Source organism: Eptesicus fuscus, chromosome 9 (assembly GCF_027574615.1).
Source record: "Eptesicus fuscus isolate TK198812 chromosome 9, DD_ASM_mEF_20220401, whole genome shotgun sequence".
Classification (NCBI taxonomy): domain Eukaryota; kingdom Metazoa; phylum Chordata; class Mammalia; order Chiroptera; family Vespertilionidae; genus Eptesicus; species Eptesicus fuscus.
The window spans coordinates 8841735-8867730 of NC_072481.1; the positions used below are offsets into that span (position 1 = coordinate 8841735).

At 39.2% G+C, this 25996-nt stretch overlaps 1 protein-coding gene, 1 non-coding gene and 1 pseudogene across 3 annotated transcripts in view; all 3 read left to right on the forward strand.

The window, feature by feature from the left end:
* Window positions 1-25996, forward strand: part of SPEN (spen family transcriptional repressor) — an 88007-nt gene that overhangs the window by 22548 nt on the left and 39463 nt on the right. For both annotated transcript variants that reach the window (XM_008148185.3, XM_054720700.1), the window contains exons 2-3: window positions 1096-1416; window positions 4504-4980. In XM_008148185.3, coding sequence (XP_008146407.2) covers window positions 1096-1416; window positions 4504-4980 — 798 coding nt within the window. The remainder of the gene's footprint in view (window positions 1-1095; window positions 1417-4503; window positions 4981-25996) is intronic.
* On the forward strand, window positions 11645-11755 carry LOC114233982 (small nucleolar RNA SNORA8). Its single transcript, XR_003620185.2, has one exon. It is a non-coding gene; the product is annotated as a small nucleolar RNA SNORA8 (small nucleolar RNA).
* Window positions 22715-22827, forward strand: LOC114233973 (U6 spliceosomal RNA; annotated as a pseudogene).

The following is a 25996-nucleotide window of genomic DNA, read 5'->3' on the forward strand; positions in this document are numbered from 1 at the left end:
GAAATCTGTAGAATAACTATTTTTAGTTACAGGTTTCGTGTTTGTTTTTGTTGTTAATCCTTACCCGGGGATATTTTCCTATTGATTTTTAGGGAGAGTAGAAGAGAGAGGGAAAGACAAAAACATTGATATGAGAGAAACACATCGATTGGTTGCCTCTCCTGCATGCCCTGGAACAGGGCCCGGGCCGTGGGAGGAGCCTCCAACCGAGTATGTGCCCTTGACCGGAATCGAACCCGGGACCCATTGGTCCCCAGGCCAACAACCGGATGGGCTACAGTTTTTTTTTTTTTTTTTTAAATATATTTTATTGATTTTTTTACAGAGAGGAAGGGAGAGGGATAGAGTTAGAAACATCAATGAGAGAGAAACATGGATCAGCTGCCTCCTGCACACCCCCTACTGGGGAAGTGCCCACAACCAAGGTACATGCCCTTAACCAGAATCGAACCTGGGACCTTTCAGTCCACAGGCTGACACTCTATCCACTGAGCCAAACCGGCCAGGGCTGGGCTACAGTTTTTAATAAAAATCTTTTAAGGTTTCTAAGTTACTTTGATCAATGTTAGGTCCAATATCTCTTTGTAGAATGTACAACTTCCTAAAATCTTCTGAGAGATGTGTTTCAGCTAAGTGTTCTAGAAAGGTAAAAGGTAGTTTAGTAAATACTATATTTAAGGAGTGAGAGTAATAATGTGGTAAAAACATTTCTAAATATTTTCCCCAAGGAAAAAAAAAAGTGAGTGTAAAAGTCATTTAAAAAGTCACTTTGGTCCGGCTGGTGTGGTTCAGTGGTTGAGCATTGACCCATGAACAAGGATATCACAGTTCGATTCTCAGTCAGGTCTGGGCACATGCCCGGGTTGTGGGCTTGATCCCCAATGGGGGCATGCAGGAGGCAGCTGATTGATGATTCTCTCATCAGTGATGTTTCTCTCTCCCTTCCTCTCTCTGAAAAAAAAAAAAAAGTCAGTTTGTAACCTCCCCCCCTACATAAATAATATAAATTTTCTAAAAATAAGAAACAAATTAAAAAACCTATTTTTGGAAAATTATTGATGTGCAACAATAATGTTGACTTTATTTTTTTTCCAGATATGGCCGCGTGGAAAGTGTCAAAATTCTCCCTAAAAGGGGATCTGAAGGAGGAGTGGCTGCCTTTGTGGATTTTGTGGACATCAAAAGTGCACAGAAAGCTCACAACTCAGTCAACAAAATGGGAGATAGAGACCTACGCACGGATTATAATGAACCAGGCACCATTCCAAGTGCTGCTCGGGGATTGGATGATACAGTTTCCATAACATCTCGTAGTAGAGAGGTTTCTGGGTTCAGAGGAGGTGGTGGAGGGCCTGCTTATGGCCCCCCACCATCACTTCATGCACGAGAAGGACGTTATGAGCGGAGACTTGATGGGTAAGTTCCAAGGTTTCTGTAGGCAGGTATTTTGTATTTGATATGGTGAGAAACAGAAACTCATATTTAGGGGCCCCAGATGGATTTAAAGTTTTGGGCATTCTCAATGTTTCCTATTTTGGGTTGGAAACGGAAGTAATTTCTATCCCAGTGGCTGGTATTATGGAATCGTAGAGGATATTTCCTGCAGCTGGTTGGATATCTACTCCTGAGATATGAAGTGGTGGAAGATTTTGTATGGCAGCATTTTTGGAGTTACCTGTCTTCTAGATTTAATTATTTCATTTCTTCTCTTGGATGATGATAAGGCCTTCCTTGGATATATTCCTTTTACCTGACGGAGCTATTTGGCTACAGATTTTGTGGTTATACTATATGGAATATTTCTGGAATATTAGAGCCTACAGATTCTTTTAGAAGTTAATATCTGCTTCTCAGTTTTCAATACATAAAGTGTACAAATGAATTGGATTGTCATCAAAAAACCTAGCACATCATAATGATTCAACCCCTTGGATTCTACAAACAATACTTTAACCTGGAAATGTGTAACTTGGAGGAAGAAGAATGAAGGCAATGTTTGATTTTCCCATTTTGGATCTACACAATTTCCATGTTGGAATTATACTCCTGGATGGAATGGGGAAAGTTTGAGATGATGGACGTTCTTAAATCCTGGAATATAGCCATTGTTTCCTAATGTCTGGAATCTATGGGATGTCATGCAGTCAAAATTCCATTAGCCCAGGAGAAGAGGATTACTATCTTCTTTCTGAAGCAAGTTGCTGCCCAATTAAAGGTACTTTAGTTTGAACACATGGTGATGATCAGTTGTGGATACTGCAATCAAAATTGACTGTGCTGGATGGCTACAAAGGTGAACTATTGGCAAGCAACTGTGCCTTCCTCATTTGGTGGAATCATTTCCTCTTCTGTCAGCTGCCTGATTCATACTTAGGGCCGGAAATTTTTATGAATGTGGATCAATTTATAATTGTCTACTATCTCAAGAAAGAAGTCTGGGGGTTTGAGAGTTACAGTTTGTCTGGGACAACTTGCTTCCAGTGGAATTATTTTATCTGATCACTAAGATTTTTTTTTCCTTGTGGTTCATCTAAATATCATTTGACACCCTTGCCCATTAAGAAGGTGGATTACCCCCATAAGAGGGGCCAAAATTGGGGAAGTTATGTTCACAATTCTCTCCCTAGATTTAATTGGGATTATAGGTCGTGTTTCCACACTTGGAAAAGGTTGGTATGTCCTGACCTGTGTATATTAGTCCCTCTCCTAACCCAAGTCAAACTCTCTCTTTTCCCCCCACTAACTCTAGAAGTATTTAGTACTAATAGATGAATCAAAAAATAGCTATTAGATTTCAGCTCTGCTAGCTCTTGTGCCTGCCTTCTGTATCTTCCTAATGGATAAGAACTTTGCATAGTTATAAACTATCAGCTGTAGCAGTAATTCTCCTAGAACTGTTGCTTATTATATCATTAATAACAGCTCTCACTGATTAATATTTGATAGGGTACTAATAGAATTATTTATTAAATTTTCTCTTAAGTCTGAAAGGAAAGTCTCTTGTTTGTTAGACATTGAAATATACAAGTTCCAGAAATGTAGTGAATAAAAAAGGAAAAGGTCACTTAAGTAGGAAAGATATTATTATTGAATTTTTTGTCATGCCAGTTGCTTTTCATATGGCTGCAAAAAACAAACGCAGCATAGGAAGGTATATTTGCTACTAAGTTAAATGGTGGATGAGATGAAGATTAGTGGAGGGATTTGGAATCCAGGCATGTAGTGGGGACATAGTATTGTAATATTTTTGTCAGATATTCTTCATTTGAGAGATTCTAATTCTTCTACATCTTTCATGATTCCTAATCTCTTTTGATAGAAAGTAGTTCCAAATATAACATTGAGAAGAAACTCAATCTTAAGTTGAAATTCAAGTGAAATGGTCTTTTTAGAGACTCAGGAAATGAGTTCTGGTTTCCTACCAAAGTAGAGAATATAAGATTTCTTTATAGGATTAGACTTAGTTTTAAGTACTAACACTTAATTGCATCTGTGTAATTATACAGGCAACAATTTTTGCACTCTTAGGTTGACAGATATGTCCTACAGAAAAATTTTTTAAGTTAAACCATTGCTAATAGTAACCTTAGAGACCCTTAAAATTCCAAAAGTTGCCTAATTTCATCGTAGTCAAATTGAGTATAGCTAAAACTTAAGTGAACATATTTCCTGTAACCTTTAAGTACATATATTAACAAATTGAATTGTGGAATAGACATTTTAAAAATTATGTGGAATTTGATAGCACAAGGATGTAAAATATCCTTTAATTAGCTAAATTTACCATAGAATAGTATGTAGCAATCCAGTATTTTAGTATCCTAAGTATTGTTTTTTTTTAAAGATTCCACTTTTTTTTTTAAATTAAATGTGATTGGGCACAGCAGTTTGTATAATCTTGTAATTTTTATAGTTACCTAAGAAGTCGAAAGTTAATGAGAAAAAGTTATAGTTGAAGTTTTTTCTGGACTTCTTTGAAAATGCCCTCCTACAGCTGGGACATACATCACAATAGGGCTTTCATGACTGTGTTAGAAATGTGTCATGGAAATTCTGCCTAAAAAAAAATTTACATAGTAAATAAAAGTTTGGTATATATTTTAATGAGATGAAAGTATAGGAAACTTTCATATTAAAATGACAGTTTCTTCTTGTTCCATTAAACTTAAAATGAAAAGGAGATAGCATATGTCTATTTCTGTATATAAACCAGAAAATCCCTAATAAAAAGAGTAACTGACTTGCAGAACACTAGTCATGAAAGCCCAATATACAATTAAAACAATGATTACTCAGCTTTGAAAATAAGTTTTGGAGTCAAGTAAAATGTTAAGCTTGTTAGTATTTGCTTTTAGTATTTGCTTAATAAGTAGGTTAATGTTGTTTAGAAAATGATCAGTTGTAAAGACAGACAATGCTGAAGTGAATGTTTGCATGACTTATTTTTAGTTTTGCTTGTCCCTTTCTGATTGATTAAATATTTTTCCCCCTCCTAAAATGCAGGGCTTCAGATAACAGGGAGCGTGCTTATGAACATAGTGCCTATGGACACCATGAACGGGGGACGGGAGGATTTGATCGGACAAGACATTACGATCAGGATTACTATAGAGATCCTCGCGAACGGACTTTACAACATGGGCTCTATTATTCTTCTCGGAGTCGAAGTCCAAACCGTTTTGATGCTCATGACCCCCGATACGAACCTAGGGCTCGGGAGCAGTTTACGCTGCCCAGTGTGGTACACAGGGATATCTACAGGGATGATATTACCCGGGAGGTACGAGGCAGAAGGCCTGAGCGGAATTACCAGCACAGCAGGAGTCGGTCACCACATTCATCCCAATCTAGAAATCAGTCTCCTCAGAGGCTGGCTAGCCAAGCATCTAGACTCACAAGGTCCCCTAGCGGCAGCGGCTCTAGGAGTAGATCCTCCAGTAGTGATTCAATCAGCAGCAGCAGTAGTACCAGCAGTGACAGGTAGGTTAACAGCCTTTTGTTACAATAGACGAGCTGTTGAATAAATTGTCATAAATTCTCCATGATCTATGGTAATGATTTTTAGAATAGTAATATTTTTAAAAGAGAATAATCTTGTATCATGTATATAATGAGTAAAGAAACTGATGCACCCAAAACTGATGATTTGCAAATACTGTTTCATCCTCCAGATGCTCAATATTAAAATTGCCAAAAAGAAGAAAAGTGGCAAGTTTAGCTGTGTGAAGCAGATCTGGTGCCACTGAAAATTATTTCTTTTAAGTTTTTAATTTCCTAGGTATATAATATTAACCTACTTCTGTTCTGGTTCAAAATTTGTAAAAACTATTTTGTTAAAGGTGTATTGGTGAAATATTATGGTTGACATTTATTATCAATGACTAAATCAATTTAAGAATACATTTCAACTAATTTTAACATAGGGAGGTAGCCAATTTATAAACACAAGTAGGAAAGCTTTCTTTAAATGCAGGTTGTAACTTGGCTATTCACTAAGGCTGAGTAAACTGACTTCATTAGTTGGAAGTTTTTTTTTACAAAGGCATTTTATTTTAAAGATGAAAATAATGTAGGTAGTCTTAACAGGAAATAGCTTAGAGGTTAGGTATTCGGGTTTTAAAAACACAGATCTGGGTAGACGGTATAGTTTGCTACTTTCATAATCTTGGAAAAGTTATTTAAGCTGTCTAGGCCTTAGCTTTCTCATCTTTTAAAAGACCATGCTTTATAAAGTTATTGTGAAGATGAAAATGAAAAAAAAAAGTGTCATATGCTTAGCTTGATACCCATATGTGTTAAATAGACTGTCTTTAATAATTGCTAGCTATTATTATTACTACTTCAAATGTTGTAAGTCTTTGAGCATTTCCCATTTCTAGTTATTGTTATTTAACCTGTTAATCCTAGAGTTAAATTTAGATGGTGTGTATTTTATGTTGATTTTAAAAAATTTATTTATCTTTATTGTTGAGGGTATTACAGATGTCCTCCATTGCCCCCCTCCACTGGCTTCCCACCCTACCCCAGGCCTTCACCACACACTGTGTCCATGGATTATGCATACAAATTCTTTGGTTATTCTCTGCCTGCCTCTCTCCCCTCTTCCCTTTGAGAACCCTCAGTCTGTGCCATGCTTTGATGGTGTGCATTTTAAATTTACAGGATACAGATTATTTGACCTGATTAAATGCTCAGATTAATTTTTTTAAAAAAATATATTGATTTTTTTACAGAGAGGAAGAGAGAGGGACAGAGAGTAAGAAACATCAATGAGAGAGAAACATCGATCAGCTGCCTCCTGCACACCCCCTACTGGGGATGTGCCCGCAACCAAGGTACATGCCCCTGACCGGAATCGAACCCGGGACCCCCGAGTCCCCAGGCCGACGCTCTATCCACTGAGCCAAACCGGCTTCGGCAATTATTATTTTTTTTAATATTGCTTGCTTAGAATTAATTTAAAGACAAGTAAATGCCCAGCCAGCCGGTATGGATCAGTGGTTGAACGTTAACCCATGAACCTGGTGGTCATGGTTCGATTCCTGGTTAGGGCAGGACTTGATCTCCAGTTGGGGGGGGTGTATACTGGGGGCAGCCGATCCATGATTCTCTCTCATCATTGATGTTTCTATCTCTCCCTTTTCCTTTATATCTCCGGGGGAAAAAAAAAAAGGTAAATGATCATGTAATTGATGAATGCCTCCTTTTAGGCCTCCTAAATGTTCTAATTCAAAATAATAAATGGAAACATTTTATACATTTATCTATAGCTAATTAAAACATTTTTGAAGATACAGCATATTACAATGAAGCAAGCTCTTAGTTTATGGAATCAGGAGAGTTAGGTTCTGGCTTTAGCTTTGTAGCTCTGTGACATGGATGAGAATCCTCAACTTCTCTTGATTTCAATTGGTATCTTGTTGAGACAAATGATTGACAAGCTTCATTTGAGCTCTATAAACTGATTATAAAATTTTGTTATGCCTCATTTTCTTCTACATAGACTTGTCTAAGATACTTAAGTTTTAGTCATTTTCCCCAAACCTACCTCATTGAAGGGATGCCACTGCATTCCATTGGATGAAAATTTATTGAAAAGCCCACATATTGTGGAGGTATTGAAGTTAGAGGAGAAACATGATACACAAGTCATTGTATTTGGGTGGGGAAGTTACCGTGTTTTGGGATTTGGCCCTTAGCATTGTAGGCTCAAAAGTTTGAAGCCACAGGTGATATGATGAATTGGATATGTCCTTTTCACATAATCAAAAGAATAGTTATATACCTTTTTTAATATTTACAGTCAGAAAGATAACTGCCACAAAGGCAAAGGTAGGATGAACTTAGAAAATCTACATGGGGACTAAAGAACTAAATTAAAGGATATTTCCTCTTCTGTCAGCTGCCTGATTCATACTTAGGTCTGGAAATTTTTCTGATTTAGGGCTATGGAAGATATGTAGGGTTTTAGCAGAAAGAAAAAGGAGTTTTAGGCTAGACATTGGAACATTGTGGGTGGAAGGAACAACTTGAAGAGATACAAGTGAGTGGAAGAATGTTTTGAGAATAGCAGATAATTTAGAATGACTTAACCACACTAATGATTTTGGGTTTTATTCTTTATGCAGAGATGAACTGTTGAGGGATTTTGAGAAGGGAGATGGCTTGTTGAGATCTGTGCTTTTAGAAAAGGTATCTGGCCCGGCCGGCGTGACTCAGTGGTTGAGTGTCGACCTATGAACCAGGAGGTCATGGTTTGATTCCTGGTCAAGGGCACATGCTGGGTTGTGGGCTCGATCCTGACAAAGCCGATCAGTGATTCTCTCTCATCATTGGTGTTTCTATCTCTTTCTCTCTCCTGTCTTCTCTGAAATCAATGAAAAAAATATTTTAAAAAATCGGAAAAATAATAATGATAAAAAAGGCATAGAATAGGAAAGACAGAGATTCTGGTTAAGAGGCTATTTTAGTTCTTGGAGAAGGAAAACTTGGACTGTGAGAGTGCCTAACTAGGGACAGGTGGGAGAAATATGGTATTAAGTATCTGATGATGTTGATTTATGAAAACTAGAAGGAACTTTAATGATGGGCATTTCTTTTTTTTTTTTTTAAATATATTTTATTGATATTTTACAGAGAGGAAGAGAGAAGGATAGAGAGTTAGAAACATCGATGAGAGAGAAACATCGATCAGCTGCCTCCTGCACAACCCCCACTGGGGATGTGCCCGCAACCAAGGTACATGCCCTTGACCGGAATTGAACCTGGGATCCTTGAGTCCGCAGGCCGACGCTCCATCCACTGAGCCAAACCGGTTTCGGCTAATGATGGGCATTTCAATACTACCCTGTAACAATAGGACCAGGTCTTGGCACATTGTCTTTCTCAGAGTACATGTTCAACAAATAGTTGAAGTACTGAGATACGATTCTTAGTTAATATGAGGGATAAAGCAAAATTGATATAAATAGCTAAAAGATTTGGTCATGATATTGTGATTAAAGCAAGTGCATAGAAATATTCTTTGGCATTCAGAGCATATCCGTCATCCTTGGGGGTCAGCCTCCCTTTTATCAAGATGTCCTCTTTTCCTCTAATTATATTGACTTCAAAGTATATTTTGAGATGTCACGTAGATTCAGAATGTTCAATATCCTGTTGGAAGTAATAAGTTCCTTTTGTAATCTTTAAAACTTTATGATTGTGAAGCTTTGACATTCTAAGTCCTTTAAAATTGTTTAAAATTGTCTTGGCTGGTGCATTCAGTAGTTAGAGCATTGACCCCTCCCCCCCATACTGAAGGTTCATGGTTTGATTCCCAGTCAAGGGCACATACCTGGGTTTCGGGTACATTCCCTGTTCCAGGATTGAGACTCGTGCGGGAGGCAGCCAGTCCATGTGTCTCTCTCACTTCGATGTTTCTCTTTCTTGCTCTCTCTCTTCCCCTTTATCCAGCTTCCTTCCTTTCACTCTTTCTGAAAAGCAATGGAAAAAATAATCCTCAGGTGAGGATTAACAAAGGAAAAAAGTTTAAAACTAACATTTTATAGTAGACAAAATGTAGTTTGGTTTTATCTATAGAAACAAGTTTCTATTCTGTCTGCAAGACTGACTAGGAAATTAACTAACCCCCACCCCCCCTTAATTGTTACAGCTTTGGTGAATAGAATCCTAGCAATGCATTTCTTTCTTTTTTTCTAGTATGTTTTTAGTGATTTCAGAGAGGAAGGGAGAAGGATAGAGATAGAAATGTCAATGATGTGAGAATCCTCGATCAGCTGCTACCACCACCCCTCCCCCTGCGTGTCCCCCACTGGAGATTGAGCCCACAACCCGGTCATGTGCTCTGACTGGGAATCAAACTCCAGGTTCATTGGTCAAATACTGGCCTGGCCTAGCAATGCATTTCAAATGAGTAAACATGGGATTAATGGCAGTCTAGTTTCGAAGTCCTTATACACTTACTAACTTTGCAAAACTATTCACAGTATTTGGTGAGAACTAGTGCTTCATGAACTTTCCTGTGTACAGTCCTGTGTTGCTATATGTCTCTTTCTCTGTCATGGTCATTTAGGGAGTCACTTTCCTTTCAGCAGAAAAATTTAAATACATGAATTTCACAAAAGCATTTATTTTAAAAGCCCTTGATTGAAGTTGAATGTACTTTATTTCTGTAGTTTTCTATCATTGGATCCCCTCCCCCCATTATGTTGTAAGACTTTTCTTTAATACAAGCCAAAAAAATTGGATGGAGGTTGTAAAGGGCATAGAGGGGATAAAAGGTGATAGAAATTTATAAACTTTCCTAATATCTCAAAGTAAATTTTAAAAAAAAATATTTTATTGATTTTTTACAGAGAGGAAGGGAAAGGGATAGAGAGTTAGAAACATCGATGAGAGAGAAACATCGATCAGCTGCCTCCTGCACACCTCCTACTGGGGATGTGCCCGCAACCAAGGTGCCCTTGACCGGAATCGAACCTGGGACCTTTCAGTCCGCAGGTCAACGCTCTATCCACTGAGCCAAACCAGTTAGGGCCAAAGTAAATTTTTTTAATGAGTTGGGCGTGGGAGGGGGGGAGGGGGCATTGATTTGTTATTCCACCAATCCATGTACTCTCATTGGTTGTTTCTTGTATGTGCCCTGACTGGGGATCGAATCAGCAACCATGGTGTATCAGGACAATGCTATAACCAACTGAGCCAACTGGTCAGCTCAAAGTACTTGAGACTGAGCTTTGTTTCCTAGTTGTTTACCTTGGTCACAGCCAAAGATGATCGGCTGTCTTAGAGTCTGAACTTGGATGGGGGGAAAATTATATCGTTTTCCTAACCTATAACTGAAATTAAGCATTGCCTCCCATTGTGAAAGTCGGCAAAACAAAACAGTAGTATTAACAGTGTGAGTTACTTTGTTACCAATCAGAATCCACAGGTAATTTATTATTGTTGCAGATATCTCAAAATTTGGCTTATATTAATCTTTACGGGGATATTGTTATTAAACTCAGTGGTAGGTGTTTTTATTTAATGTTAATAAAGACATTATATCACATAATTTAAATATTTTAATAATTGTGTCAATATAATTGGTTTCCTTTTATTCCTATATATTTTACTTTATGCTTTTAGAAACATTATTCTGAAAAGTGGTCCAGAGACTGCCAGATTGTTGAAAAGGATTTTTGGCACCTAAGTAGCTGCAGTTAGCCTTTGATTCTACATCCTGTGAAGGTTTCACTTAATGATGGGCGGGAGAGGTTTGAATAAAAGGGTAATAGGAAAGAGTTGAGATTTGGATGACCCCAAACCTTTTCTTGCTCCATCTCCTCCCCCTCAATAGATTACTTCCCTAAATCTCTTTTTAGGTAAAAGTTCACATTTAGCCATCTATTTAACAAATACCACTATTTTTGTGCACCAAATTTATGGAATAAGATAACATGCTGTACCCTGGCTGATGTTGTCTAGTGGTTAGAACAGCATCCAGGGCACGGAAAAGTCTTGTGTTAGATTCCTGGTCAAGGGCATGCACCTGGGTTGCAGGTCAATCCCCAGCCTGGATTGGGGCGGGTGTGAGAGGCAACCAATTGATGTCTCTCTCTCACACCAATGTTTCTCCCTCCCTCTCTCTCTTAAAAAACAAAAACAAAAACAATGGCCTGGCTGGTGTGCTTCAGTGGTTAAGCATCGGCCCATGAACCAGGACCATGGTCGGCAAACTCCAGCTCTCGAGCCACATGCGGCTCTTTGGCCCTTGAGTGTGGCTCTTCCACAAAATTCCATGGCCTGGGCGAGTCTATTTTGAAGAAGTGGCGTTAGAAGAAGTTTAAGTTTAAAAAATGTGGCTCTCAAAAGAAATTTCAATCGTTGTACTGTTGATATTTGGCTCTGTTGACTAATGAGTTTGCCGACCACTGAACCAGGAGGTCATGGTTAGATTCCCAGTCAGGGCACATGCCCCGGCTGTGGACTCGATCCCCAGTAGGGGGTGTGCAGGAGGCAGCCGATTAATGATTCTCTCTCATCATTGAAATTTCTCTCTCCCTTTTCCTTCGTGGAACCTGTGATCTATTTAAAAAATAAACCAATGGAAAAAGTATCCAGTTTGGATTAAACATTGACTAATCCAAAATAGAAAATCTACATTGTCTAAGAGTTACCAAAAGGACAGTGCAATATAAATTCACTATCTGATATCGTTGGTTTTCTTGGCTTTGTGCATGTTAAACCTGGTATTTTTATTGAGGCATTATTCCTATAGTTTCTTACTGTTCAGTTAGACATAATTAATCTTCAAAGGAACTAATGCTTTTTCTAGAAAAAAAAAGTTACCATGTAATTAAATTAATCTGGATATCTGTGGCTTGGTACATCTTTCCAGCTTTATTAAAGGCAGCCCATCTTCTGCTTCCTTAAAATTTTGGGAGGCTTTTTAAAAAAAAATTGGGGGGAGGCTTTTGGTTAACCTTTTTCTTTTTGTTTCTCTGAACCCTATTGGTTTGTCTAAAGAAAAATATATTAAGTAACTACAAACTTGCTTTTATAAATCACAAAAATAGGCATTTAGGTGAAAACTCTTAAAATGAATACAATAAGCAAGTATAACTGCATGAAAACAACTGTGATAGGTGACTTCTCATTGTATTTTGTCTCTGTGGCTTTCAGTAAACCATGTGGCCTTAAATGTGATTAGTTCACTGAAGAAATCAGAATTTTAGAGCAGTCTTTCTTCTTAAATATATTTTAAAAATTAAAATAAGATGCCTGGCCTGCATGGTGCAGTAGTTGAGCATTGACCTATGAACCAGGTCATGTTTTGATTCTCAGTCAGGGTACATGTCTGGGTTGTGGGCTTGATCCCCAGTGGTGGGTGTGCAGGAGGCAGCCGATCAATGATTCTCATCATTGATGTTTCTATCTTTCCCTCTCCCTTCCTCTTTGAAATCAGTAAAAAAATATTTTTTAAAAATTGGAATAAGATTATTTAAATAATGTATTTGAGGAAATTTTCTGAAATTTTCTTTGTATAGTTGTTACATTATTAGAATTATTTTTGAACTGTCATAAGTTGGAAGATACACAAGGAAGAAAATGGGGGAATCAGTATGGGGAAAAGAGAGACACAAAGTCAATTCTGAAAACTGGAATATGAAGTAGACTTTGTGATGTTTGTTTACAATAACAATGAAGCATATAGAACTTTGAGTAATTAGACTTTTCAACTCTGATGCTATATTAAGATATGGCATGCTTTATGCCCCTTCCCTTGTCCAATGTTAGTTTTGCATTAGAATAATTCACTTTTTATTGAAAGGGAAATGAAAAAATGTTTCTTACTAGAGGTCTGGTGCACGAGATTTGTGCACTGAGCGGGGGAGAGGGGTGCGGGGGCGGGGGGAGAGTCCCTCAGCCCAGCCCAGCCCTGTCATGGTCTGGCACCCCTCAGGGGATGTCCACCTGATATTCCTCTCGCAGTCCAGGACCCCTTACTCCTTACTGCCTGCCTGCAGTGGAGGTGGGAGAGGCTCCTGCCACCACCACTGCACTTGCCAGCCATGAGCCCAGCTTCTGGCTGAGCCGCGCCCCCCCTGTGGGAACACACTGACCACCAGGGGGCAGCTCCTGCATTGAGCATCTGCACCCTGGTGGTCAGTGCGCATAATAGTGACCAGTCGTTCTGCCATTCGGTTGATTTGCATATTACACTTTTATTATATAGGACTGTTGGTATTATTTTATATATATATATATATACAAACACACACACACACACACACACACACACATATAATTGATTTCAGAGAGGAAGGAAGAGGGAGAGAGATAGAAACCTCAATGATGAGAAAGAATCATTGATCAGCTGCCTCCTGCACACCCACTACTGGGGATTGAGCCTACAACCTGGCATATGCTCTTGACTGGAATTGAAACAGGGACCCTTCAGTCTGCAGGCTGACACTCTTTCCACTGAGCCAAACCAGCTAGAGCTTATTGTTGGTATTATTTGTAGAACTTGTTTGTATATTTCTTTAAAATTTTTTTAATTTTATGTGCCCTGACTGGAGATCAAACCCACATCCTTGGCATATCCAGATGATGCTCTAACCCAGTGGTCGGCAAACTCATTAGCCAACAGAGCCAAATATCAACAGTACAACGATTTGAAATTTCTTTTGAGAGCCCAATTTTTTAAACTTAAACTTCTTCTAACGCCACTTCTTCAAAATAGACTCGCCCAGGCCGTGGTATTTTATGGAAGAGCCACACTCAAGGGGCCAAAGAGCCGCATGTGGCTCGCAAGCCGCAGTTTGCCGACCATGGCTCTAACCAATCCAGCTACCTGACCAGGGCTATATATTTCATTTATTAATTATTAAATTTATTGGGGATGATATTGGTTAATGTTTTGAGTAAATTCTATCAAAGGCTTTCTATAACACTACTCATTTTTACTGTTAGGAATTTTAAGATTATTTTGCCTAATTATAAATAGTAATTAGAATATTGAACAAATTCTGGATTTTTACAGCAGATACAGTTAAAAGGAATGTGACCCTTTTAACTAATAAAGTATTAGCATGAGAGTTCCTAATCTAATAAGCATTTTTTATTCTTTTATTTATTTATTTTAAATAAGCATTTAAAAAAATAAAGACCAATTCTCCTAATCATTTTGTGAACAATCTAGATGGTATAGATTATAGTTTCTTAGAGGAGGAATTTTATTAAAATGTTCTTTGTGATTTGTTGAGGAACTTTTGCAATTTGTTTATTTTGGTTATGAGAGAGAATTCCTCTAGTCATGTAGGAAATTTTTCAGAATTGCTGTCATCTTGTAGCCTTGTGAAAGAATATGATGAGGCTGAAAAGGTGAGAAGGAAACCGCTGGGAATGGTGCTATTGCGTGTATCAAAGTGATTTTGACAGTGTACTTTTTTTCTCTTATTTTATAAGTATGCTCCTTTAGAACGTTGATTGAAGAAAGAATGCTCATTTTGTTTTTATTTATTTATTTAAAATATTTTTATTGATTTCAGAGAGGAGGGGAAAGGGAGCGAGAGATTGAAACATCAATGCTGAGAGAGAATCATTAATTGGCTGCCTCCTGCACGCCCCCCACTGGGGATCAAGCCCAGAACCTGATCACGTGCCCTTGACCGGAATTGAACCTGGGACCCTTCAGTCTGCAGGCCGACGCTCTATCCATTGAGCCAAACAGGCTAGGGCAGAATGCTCATTTTATTAACTGGCTATACAATCTCCTATGACAATGTCAGATATGGCAGTAGTTTAAATACATATGTGAAGTAAAAGTTAGTTTCTTAAAATGTTAAAGTAATTAATAAAGGGTTTTTGGTGATTATTAACAATGTTTAATCATAAAAACGTTAGTCTGAATTTTTTTTATCATCTACAGTGATCTTATCTATAGTATTGAATAGGCAGATAATTTCTGCATTCAATTGGAGATAAAAATTTTTTTGCACTATGCTTTATTCTAAGGTATATTTTGTGGGGATGAAATAGTTTGTATTCTTTTTTTATTTTTTAATCAAAAAAGTCTGATAAAATAATGCCTTTAGTCTCAGGACAAAAAGTTATAAGTGATATTAAACCATATTTAGGGAATTGGTGATTAGAAACCATGTTTTCTTTTTCTTCCCTCCTGGCTGTTCTGTTTGTAGCTGCATAGGATTGAAGTGAGAGTCTAAATTAATTATATTGTTTTTATTACATAATACCGACCTTTGTCTTCTTTGCCACTCTGTTTATACCTGTCATTTGATTTGGTGGGATAACAAGAAGTTTTGGGAGCCTTCAGGACTTTCAAGGAGGAACAGTAAAGGTTTATCTAAGCCTTTAAGAAGCCAAAGTTAAGGATAATAAATATTCTTAAGGATGTTTCTTTATCTTTTGCCCCTTATTTTCATTTAAAAGGGAAATATTTGAACTCTTTATTTTTTTAAAATATATTTTCATTGATTTCAGAGATGAAGGGAGAGAGAGGGAGAGATAGAAACATCAATGCTGAGAGAGAATCATTGATTGGCTGCCTCCTGCACAACCCCCACTGGGGATTGAGCTCAGAACCTGATCATGTGCCCTTGACCGAAATTGAACCTGGGACCCTTCAGTCTGCAGGCCGACACTCTATCTACTAAGCCAAACCGGTTAGGGCCGTACTCTTATTTTAACCTAAGTAAAACACCATTTGTTGGTTTAAATAGCTAATTTATTATTTTTATTTGACAACCATTCTTTGCCTGTTTTATTAAAATTTTGTCCTGCCTCATTTTTACCATTTTAGATAGTTGAAATTATGCTGAAAATCAATATTATGAATAAAATGTATTAATTGTCCTGGACCTTTCTGGCTACTACATGAAGTTTTTTGTTTTTTTGTTTTTTAATATTTTTATTATTTCAGAGAGGAAGGGAGAGAGAAACACCAATGCTGAGAGAGAATCAATGATTGGCTGTCTCCTATACACCCCACACTGGGGATCAAGCCTGCAACCCGGGCATGTGCCCTGACCCAGATTCAAACTGTGACCTCCTGGTTCATAGGCAGACGCTCAACCACTGAGCCAGGCAGGCTGAAATTTGCAACTTTAAAAAATATATATATATTTTATTGATTTTTTACAGAGAGGAATTGAGAGGGATAGAGAGTTAGAAACATCGATGAGAGAGAAACATCGATCAGCTGCCTCCTACACACCTCCCACTGGGGATGTGCCCGCAACCAAGGTACATGCACTTGACCGGAATCGAACCTGGGACCTCAGTGGATAGAGCGTCCGCAGGCCGACGCTCTATCCACTGAGCCAAACTGGTTTCGGCTGAAATTTGCAGCTTTTATTTGTGATGGAATTCAGTGAAAGCCAACTAGTGGTTTTATTGATTGAATGAGTATTCTTTCTCCTTGAACTATTGGTATCTAAGTTTTTTAAAAGTCACCTACTTGGAGGAAGAAGGGTTGGTGGAAAAAAAGAAAAACAGGCGTATTAGTGTGTCTGCAATCCTGGAGAAAATGGTTAGATTTAAAATGCACATTAAGTTTACCTCCCTTTGAGTAGCTGCCTTATTAAATACCTATTACTGTCCTCCAAAATAAACATTTGCTCATTCTCTCCTTAATGCAATTTAGTGCTTGTTTAGAAGCATGGAATAACTATTTAACAGTGTGTGCTTTGGAGAAAAGTACACCAAATATAAAAAATACATATTTAAAAATTTTATTAATATTTTTTCCATCCCCATCAGTAGCAGGCAAATTGCAGAGATCACTTGCAGAGCCTACATCTTTGAAACACATTCCTTTCTAGGCTGCTGTATAATTTGTTATTGGGCAATAAGCTACTAGTATACTCAACCTATAGACAAGCCTTTTTGTTCTAAATATGGAAAATGGAAGTGTTTGCTTCTTTAAAAACATTTTTTTATCATTGATTTCATAGAGTAAGGGAGAGAGAGAAACATCAATGATAAGAGATAATCATTGATTGGCTGCCTCCTGTGAGTCCCCTACTGGGGATAAGCCTGAAACCTGGGCATGTGCTCTGACTGGGAATTGAAATGTAACCTCCTGGTTCATAGGTTGATACTCAACCAGTTAGCCACATGGGCCTGGCCGAAGTGTTTGCTTCTAATTGCTCTGGTGGACTTAACTTATATTATTGAGATCTATAAATAGATCAGTTTCATTTATGGTTTTCCTTTTTTGTCAAGTATAGGTGTAGGTGTTATCAATGTTAGGGTTATATGGAATAGGCAGTCAGTTTTGGAAACTAGTGTTGGAATCTCCCATATTTACTCTTAAATTAGGAACCCTGCTTTCATTTAAGATTCTCTGCTGCTAGGGAGATGAGAACAAGGTAGACTTAGCTCTGAGAGCAAATGAGGAGAGTTCATTGTGTGCTGCCTGGGCAGCCAGGGTGTCTAAATATTGTGGGGAAAGCTAGGAACTGCTTGTTTGTGACTCAACCAGCCTAAACTGGAATCATCCAGTTTAAGTTGGCTGCTTGCCACATTCCAGAGGCTTTCTTATTCTGTCAGAGTTTCTGTCCCAGCTTCTCTGCTGTGACTGGGCAGCCTGCAGGGAGGAGCAGCTGGAATTAGCTGCCAGTTAATCCACGTTTGTTCCTAGGGAGGAGGCATTTCAGACACAGTAAGGAGCTGAAGACTAGAACGCTGGTGTGAATTCTCATTCTTTTCTTAAAAAATAAAAATAAAAATCCTTACCTGAGGATATTTTTTCATTGCTTTTAGATAGAGTGGAAAGGAAGGGGGGAGGGGAGAAACATAGATGTGTGAGAGAGATACTTCAATTGGTTGCTTCCCCCATGTGCCTGGACCAGGCTGGGGATCAAATCTGCAACCCAGGTACATGCCCCTGAGCGGAAATGGAACCTAAGACCCTTTGGTTTACGGGCCGATGCTCTCTAACAAATGAGCAACACTGGCCAGGGCAAATTCTCATTATTTTCAATATGTCTTTTCTTATTACTCACTTGCTTTAACTATAACTTTTAATCTTCTGCCTTTTAGTACCTAAGGCTTGAAAACTAGCTTCTGTCATACCACTGTTTGGGTACATCACAACATGGTCTACATTCAGTGATAAAGAATTTGACCAGAATGTTATTTTGTTAATTAACTAGTAGCCCTGCGCACGAATCCGTGCACAGTAGGTCGCTGCTCTCCTCCTGTAACTCCCAAACCGCCCCCCCTCCCACCTCATAGCTTGCTGCCCTGCCCCCTCCTGTAGCTCTCTGCTGCCCCACCCTCCTGCAGATCCTTGATCCAGTGGTTATGCCTCAGGGCTTAACGGATAATTAGCATATTCCTCTCTTATTATATAGGATTACCAAAGTTCCCCAGGAACTTGCTTATAGTTAAGTCAGTCTAAAGTAAAGAACTCTCTCTCATAGCCCTTTTCTTTCTTTATATGTGGGTTTTGCTGGGTTTATTTGATTTGATTGACAAGTAGAAGAAATAAAAATAGAGTAAACTTGTGACCTGGTATCTTGTGAATTTTAATTAACTTTTTTTTTTTAATTAAAAATTTTGCCCTGACTGGTTTGGCTCAGTGGATAGAGCGTCGGCCTGTGGACTGAAGGGTCCCAGGTTCGATTCTGGTCAAGGGCATGTACCTTGGTTGTGGGCTCATCCCCATTGGGAGGTGTGCAGGAGGCAGCTGATCGATGTTTCTAACTCTCTATCCCTCTCCCTCCTCTCTGTAAACAATCAATAAAATATATTAAAAAAAATTTTTTTTGACTGATTCTATTTTACTTTTTAAAAAATATTTTTATTCAGACAGGAAGGGAGCAGGAGAGAGAGATTGAAACATCAATGATGACAGAGAATCATTGATCAGTTGCCTCCTGCACACCCCCTACTGGGGATCGAGCCCGCAATTGGGGCATGTGCCCTTGACCGGAATCAAACCCGGGACCCCCGAGTCCCCAGGCCGACGCTCTATCCACTGAGCCAAACTGGCTAGGGTAATTTGTTTTTAAAATATATCTTTATTGATTTCAGAGAGGAAGGAAAGAGGAAAAGAGAGATAGAAACATCAATGATGAGAGAGAATCATTGATTGGCTGCCACCTGCATGTCCCCTAATGGGAATCAAGCCCGAAACTCAGGCATGTGCCCTTGACTGGAATCGAACCTGGGACTCTTGAGTCCGAAGGCTGATGCTCTATCCACTGAGCCAAACCAGCTAGGGCTAGCTAGGGTAATTTTGACTGATTTCAGAGAGAGGAAGGGAGAGAAGAGAGAGAAACATCAGTGAGAGAGATAAACATAGATCCGTTGTCTCCCATACACACCCAGACTGGGATCGAACCCGAAATCTGGCTATGTGACCTGCCTGGGAATTAAATCAGCCACATTTTGGTGTATGGGACGATGCTCCAACTAACTGAGCCACACTGGCCAGGGCTAATTTAATCTTGATGTAATTTTTCTAAACATTGCTTTAAAAATTAACAAAAAGTAATCCAGATTAAAGCCTCAAATAACAACTTTTAAAATTAAAAAACACTATGCCAAATTGCATTTGTTTGACTTGGAAATAAATTCTTAAAAAACAACAATATTGTGCCTCAATTACAAATTTTTAGCCTCTTTCTCAGTTTGCCTCTTTGAGAAAAAAGGGAGTTAAGTGATTAAACATGGCCTAATTCTTGATCTGAGAACACCCAGAAGTCACTAAGAAATATTAAAACCACAGGTCCCAACCACTGAGGAGTGGTTAGAGTGTTAGCCTATACACCAAAGCAGTGGTCGGCAAACCGCGGCTCGTGAGCCACATGTGGCTCTTTGGCCCCTTGAGTGTGGCTCTTCCACATAATACCATGTGCGGGCGCGCACGTACAGTGCGATTGAAACTTCGTGGCCCATGCACAGATGTCGGTTTTCGGCCTGGGCGAGTCTATTTTGAAGAAGTGGCGTTAGAACACTCAAGGGGCCAAAGAGCTGCATGTGGCTCGCGAGCCGCGGTTTGCCGACCACTGCACCAAAGGATCTCAGATTCCATTCTTAGTAAAGGTCATGTGCCTAGGATGCAGGTTTGATCCCCAGCCTGGTCAGGGCGTGTGGGGGAAACTACCACTTGATGTGTCTCTCTTACACATCGCTGTATCCCTCCCTCCCTCCCTCCCTCCCTCCCTTCCTTCTCCATCTCCCTCCCTTTCCTCCCTATTTCCCTCCTCCACTTTCTTCCCCCTCACTCTATCTAAAAGCGATGGAAAAATATCCTCTGATGAGGATTAAAAAAAGGAAGAAAGCCCTAGCCAGTTTGGCTCAGTGGACAGAGTATCAGCCTATGGACTGAAGGGTCCGGGTTTGATTCTGGTCAAGGGCATGTGCCTCATTTGCAGGCTCCTCCTCAACCCGGGCCCTAGTCAGGGCTCATTCAGGAGGCAACCAATAGATGTGTTTCTCTCACATGGATATTTCTCTCTGTCTTTCCCCTCTCAAAAAATCAATGGAAAAATATCCTTGGGTGAGGATAAAAAAAAAATAATAATAATATAAGAAAGCCCTAGCCAGTTTGGCTCAGTAGATAGGCGTTGGCCTGCAGACTGAAGAGTCCCGGGTTCAATTCCAGTCAAGGGCACATACCCAGTGAGGGGTGTGCAGGAGGCAGCCAGTCAATGACTCTAATCATTGGTATTTCTATCTATCTCCCTGTCCTCCCCTCTCTGAAATCAATAAAAATCTCTATATATAAAAACCTAAGCAACCGGCCAGCTGACTGGCAGCCATGACGCACACTGACCACCAGGGGGCAGACGCTCAATGCAGGAGATGCCAAGCAACAGCGACTTGGCAGAGTGCCCTCTTGCACTCCGGGACCCCTCGGGGGATGTCGGACTGCCTGTTTTGCCCTGATCCCCGAACCTTGCAGGCCAGGCCGAGGGACCCCACTGGTGCACAAATCCGTGCACTGGGTCTCTAGTGTATTTAAAATAAAAATAAAAAAAGAAAGAAATATTAAAACTACAAATAAGTACATTTATTTTTTGTCTTTCTGAATGCCAGGGTTATATAGAAAATGTAAATTTCCACAGCCTTGCTTATGTTTTAAATTTTTGGTATGAGATTGAAACCTGTTAGTATTTTTTACTTATGGTAAAAGTTTACTCAGCAGTTTGAGAGATGATGCTCTTCTCTTTTATCTTGTTTGGGTTGTTTTTACTTGGAGGCTTTCTGTGGGCATTCTCAGAAGCTATGGTATCATTTTGCCCTGAATAAGGAATCATCTATGCACAGAAATCAAGGAAAATGTGGTATTTTTATTTTTTAATATTTTAAAATTGATTTTTAGAGAGGGAGGAAGGAGAGAGATAGAAACATCAATGATGAAAGAGAATCACTGGGGATCGATAGAGGTTTAAAATGTGTCTGGTAACATACAGTGGAATTCTGATCTTATAATTAGAATAAGAGACACATTTAATAGACACACCTGGCTTCTAGACATGATTTTTATAACCAATATGATTCTTTGAATGTTATTTTCAATGGTGAAGGGAGGGTCAGACTACCCTGGTGAATGTTCTGTGTCATATGGTGGTTAGAACTATTTGGACTGTAGCTTTGTGTTTGTTTCCTTTGGAAGAAACTGCAAAGGAGTTGTTTAAGCAGAAGGATTTTAGGTTGGAGTTTCTTAGTAATTTGAAGTCTTTTACAAATAAATAAACAAGTTCACTACATAGTAGATGGCTTTAGACTTCTTATAGGGAGTTTGTTGTCCTTATAAACCTCTTGGGTCTGGCACTTCCTTAATAGAGAGTTCAGAGGTGGAAAATAGCAAACTTTTTAAAAACTCTGAATAGAAAGAAGATGAATTAGTACTAAAATTAAATTGGAAAAAGGCAAAACTCAAAGTTCAGATTTATTTTTGGGTTTGGTAAAGGCTATAGCAGTTGTAGGTAACCATTTGGAATAAAATAACATGTTTTCACTTGATCTGTATGCTTTCTTGGTTTAAGCCTTTTAAAAAAATTACTTTTTGTTAATCCTCACCTGAGGATATTTTTTTCATTGATTTTTATTTATTTATTTATTTTTCATTGATTTTTAGAGAGAGCAGAAGGAAGGGGGAGGGGGAGGAGAGAGGTGGGGAGAGAGAGAGAGAGGGAGGGAGGGAGGGAGGGAGGGAGGGAGCGGGCGGGAGCGCGAGAGAGCAGTGTGAAAGATACACATCAGTTGGTTGCCTCCCGCACTTGCCTCCATCAGGGGATGGGGCCTGCAACCCACGTACATGCCCTTGACCCTTTGGTGCTCTGGCTGATGCTGTAACTACTGAGCCATGCCAGCCAGGGCGGTTTAAGTCTTTGAGACATTTTATTGTTCATACAAGAAATATATATGGTGTTGTATACCCTGTTCAGTTAAAGGAATGAGAAAATCTCACTGTGTTATAATTGACAGTTTAGTTTTCTCCTTAGTTTGTCCTTTGAGTAAGGCATCCCATAGATGTTCTAAAGGCTGTGCTGCTACACAGAAGGATTTCTTGTTCCTTAGGCAGAGTTGTTATATCTGCTTACTACTTTCAGAGAGCATGTGTGTTTGATGCTTTTTGCTTTGAGTTACTTGAGTAGCAGGTTTTCTGAGTCTTAGAGATTGCTAAGACTGTAATGACTCTGTGGGCCCCGGCTCTTTGGAATTCATACTAGAAGTACTCTGGGCTGTGCTTGCTTTGGCAGCACATACACTAAAATTGGAATGATACAGAGAAGATTGGTATACTAGTAGCCCCTGTGCAGGAATGACATGCAAATATGTAAAGCATTCCATATTTAAAAAACAAATAAAAAAATACAAGTACTCTGGGCCAAGGTTCTTTTGGATGCAGAATATGTAGAAAAATAATTTTTCACTATGAATTTTGTTCTTAGCAAATCAGTCTGTAGCAAAATCTGATCACATATCTGTTCCCCCAAAATTTGAACTTAAATGGTAAGTAGCACTTTGTGACTAGGTCTCTCTTAGTTCATCATCCTATCATTCTTAAAGCTAACTAGGGAATTTTAGGGCTCCATAAAGCCCACCAGAAAATAAGCCTCAATATTCTTAGTAATAGATTAGCAAGAGCATAGTCTCTTTTCATTTTTGCTATTATTATTAGAATAATATGTTTTGAAACCACCAAATTGTGTTTTTAATGCTAAAACTTGTAAGGCTTCATTTAAAAAAAATTGTGACAAAATATATATAACAAAGAAATTACTATTTTTACTTTTTTTAAGTGTACAGTTAGTGACATTAAGTACATTTATTTTGTTGTCTATCATTACCAGCTATTTCCAGAACTTTTTCATCTTCCTAGACTGACACTGCATTCATTAAACAACTTTCCATTCTTCTATCCCCCAGTCCCTGGTAGCCACCCCTTCTATGTTCTGTCTCTATGAACTTGACTACTATAGGTACATCATAAATGGAATTATACAATATTTGTCCTTTTGTGTCTGGCTTATTTTACTTAGCATAGTCTTTTAAAGATTCATCCATGCTATAGCAAATGTCAGAATTCTTTTCCTTTTTTTTTTTTTTTTTAATCCTCACCTGAGGATATGTTTTCTTACTGATTTTAGAGAGAGGAAGGGAAGGTGGGAGGTGGGGGGGGGGGGGAGAGAGAGAGAGGGAGAGAGGGAGAAAGAGAGAAAGAGAAATATTGATGTGAGAGAGAAACATCCATCAGTTGCCTCCTGTATGCACCCCGACTGGGGATCAAATCCACAACTTGGGTGTGTGCTCTGATTGGAATCGAACCCGACACCTTTTGGTATATGGGATGACGCTCCAACCAACTGAGCCACATTGGCCAGGCAGAATTTTTTTTTCTGTGTAAGACTGAATAATACTACTTAAGGTTTTGGGGTGTTGGCTTTAATGATCCAGCCGATCATCCTGTGGATTAACTATTTTCATATTCCTTTTTTTTAACCCCACCCAAAGACTGTAATAAGCTTAAAAACATAAACTGCACTGTAATTGCATCCCAAACAGTTACTTGTACTTAATCTTTTGTGAGGAAGTTAACTTCATGTAGCATATTTATGCTTAATTTTAATATTTTTATTTATTTTTTGAAATATGTTTTTATTGATTTCAGAGAGGAAGGGAGAGGGTGAGAGAGAGAGAAACATTAATGGTGAGAGAGAATTATTTTTTAAAAATATATTTTATTGATTTTTTACAGAGAGGAAGGGAGAGAGATAGAGAGTTAGAAACATCAATCAGCTGCCTCTTGCACACCCCCTACTGGGGATGTGCCCGCAACCAAGGTACATGCCCTTGACCGGAATCGAACCTGGGACCTTTAAGTCCGCAGGCTAACGCTCTATCCACTGAGCCAAACCGGTTTTGGCGAGAGAGAATCATTGATCGGCTGCCTCCTGCACACCCCACATGGGATCGAGCTGGCATGTGCCCTGACCGAAAGTCCAATCGTGATCTCGTGGTTCATAGGTTGATGCTCAACCACTGAGCCACATAGACTGGGCTTTAAGCTCAATTTTAATGGTTATTCTCTGTCAAAATAAGATACCCTTTAAAAAGTAGTCTTTCCCTAGCCAGTTTGGCTCACTGGATAGAGCATCGACCTGTGGACTGAAGGGTCCTGGGTTTGATTCTGGTCAAGGGCACTTACCTCGGTTGCAGGCTACTTCCCAGCCCGGGCCCTGGTCAGGGCGCGTGCAGGCGGCAACCAGTTCATGTGTTTCTCTCACATCGATTTTTCTCTCTGTCTTTTCCTCTCTTTCACTCTCTAAAAATCGATGGGAAAATATCCTTGGGTGAGGATTTAAAAATAAACAAACAAACAAACAAACAAACAAAATAAATAATAGTCTTTAGCCCTGGCCGGTGTGGCTCAGTTGGTTGAGCATCATCCATGCAACAAAAGATCATCAGTTCAATTCCCAGTCTGGGCACATGCCTGGGTTGTGGGCTTTATCCCCAGTAGGGGGCATGCAGGAGGCAACCGATCTATCAATGTTTCTCTCTCTGTGTTCCTTTCTCTCTCTAAAATCAATAAAAACATATTAAAAAAAATAATGTTTACCCCGGCCAGCATGGCCCAGTGGTTGAGCATGGACCTATGAACCAGGAGAACGAGGTTCGGTTCCTGGTCAAGGCACATGCCTGGGTTATGAGCTTGATCCTCAGTAGGGAGCGTACGGAAGGCAAAGACGATCGGTGATTCTCTCATCATTGATGTTTCTTTCTCTCCCTGTCCCTTCCTCTTTGAAATGAATATACCTACACTAATAAAAGAGTAAGATGCAAATTGACCATACCTTTGTGACACCCACCATCCAAGCAGGAGTGAGCATGCAAATTAACCCAACAAATATGCAAATTAACCCACGGTATTTGTTGGGTTAATTTGCATATGCAGGTGCCGCTCTGGGCCTCTGGGCAGCATGGGAAGGCAGAAAGGCAGCTCGGGGCCAGAGCAAAGGCGGTGCCGGCAGCCAGGGGAAGGAAGGCCCATTCTTGCACCAATCTTCATGCATTGGGCCTGTGTGTGTGTGTGTGTGTGTGTGTGTTGTGTGTGTGTGTTTTAAAATAACACACAATTAACCATTTTTTAAGTATATAGTTCAGTGATTTTAAGTACATTCTCATTGTTGTGCAACCATCACCACCATCCGTCCCCAGAACCTTTTCATCTTTCCAAACTGATGCTGTCTGTATCCATTTAACAACTCTCCATTCTCTTCCCCAAACCCTTAGCAGCCAGCATTTGACTTTCTGTCTGTATAATTTGACTACTTTAGTTACCTCATATAAATTGAATCATACAGTGTTTGTTCTTTTGTGATTGGCTTATTTCACTTAGCATAATATACTCAAGAGTCATCCAACTTTTGTAGCATATGTCAGGATTTCCTTCTACTTTTAATATTCCACTGTATGTTGATACCACATTTTGTTTATGCAGTTATCTGTTGATGGCTACTTG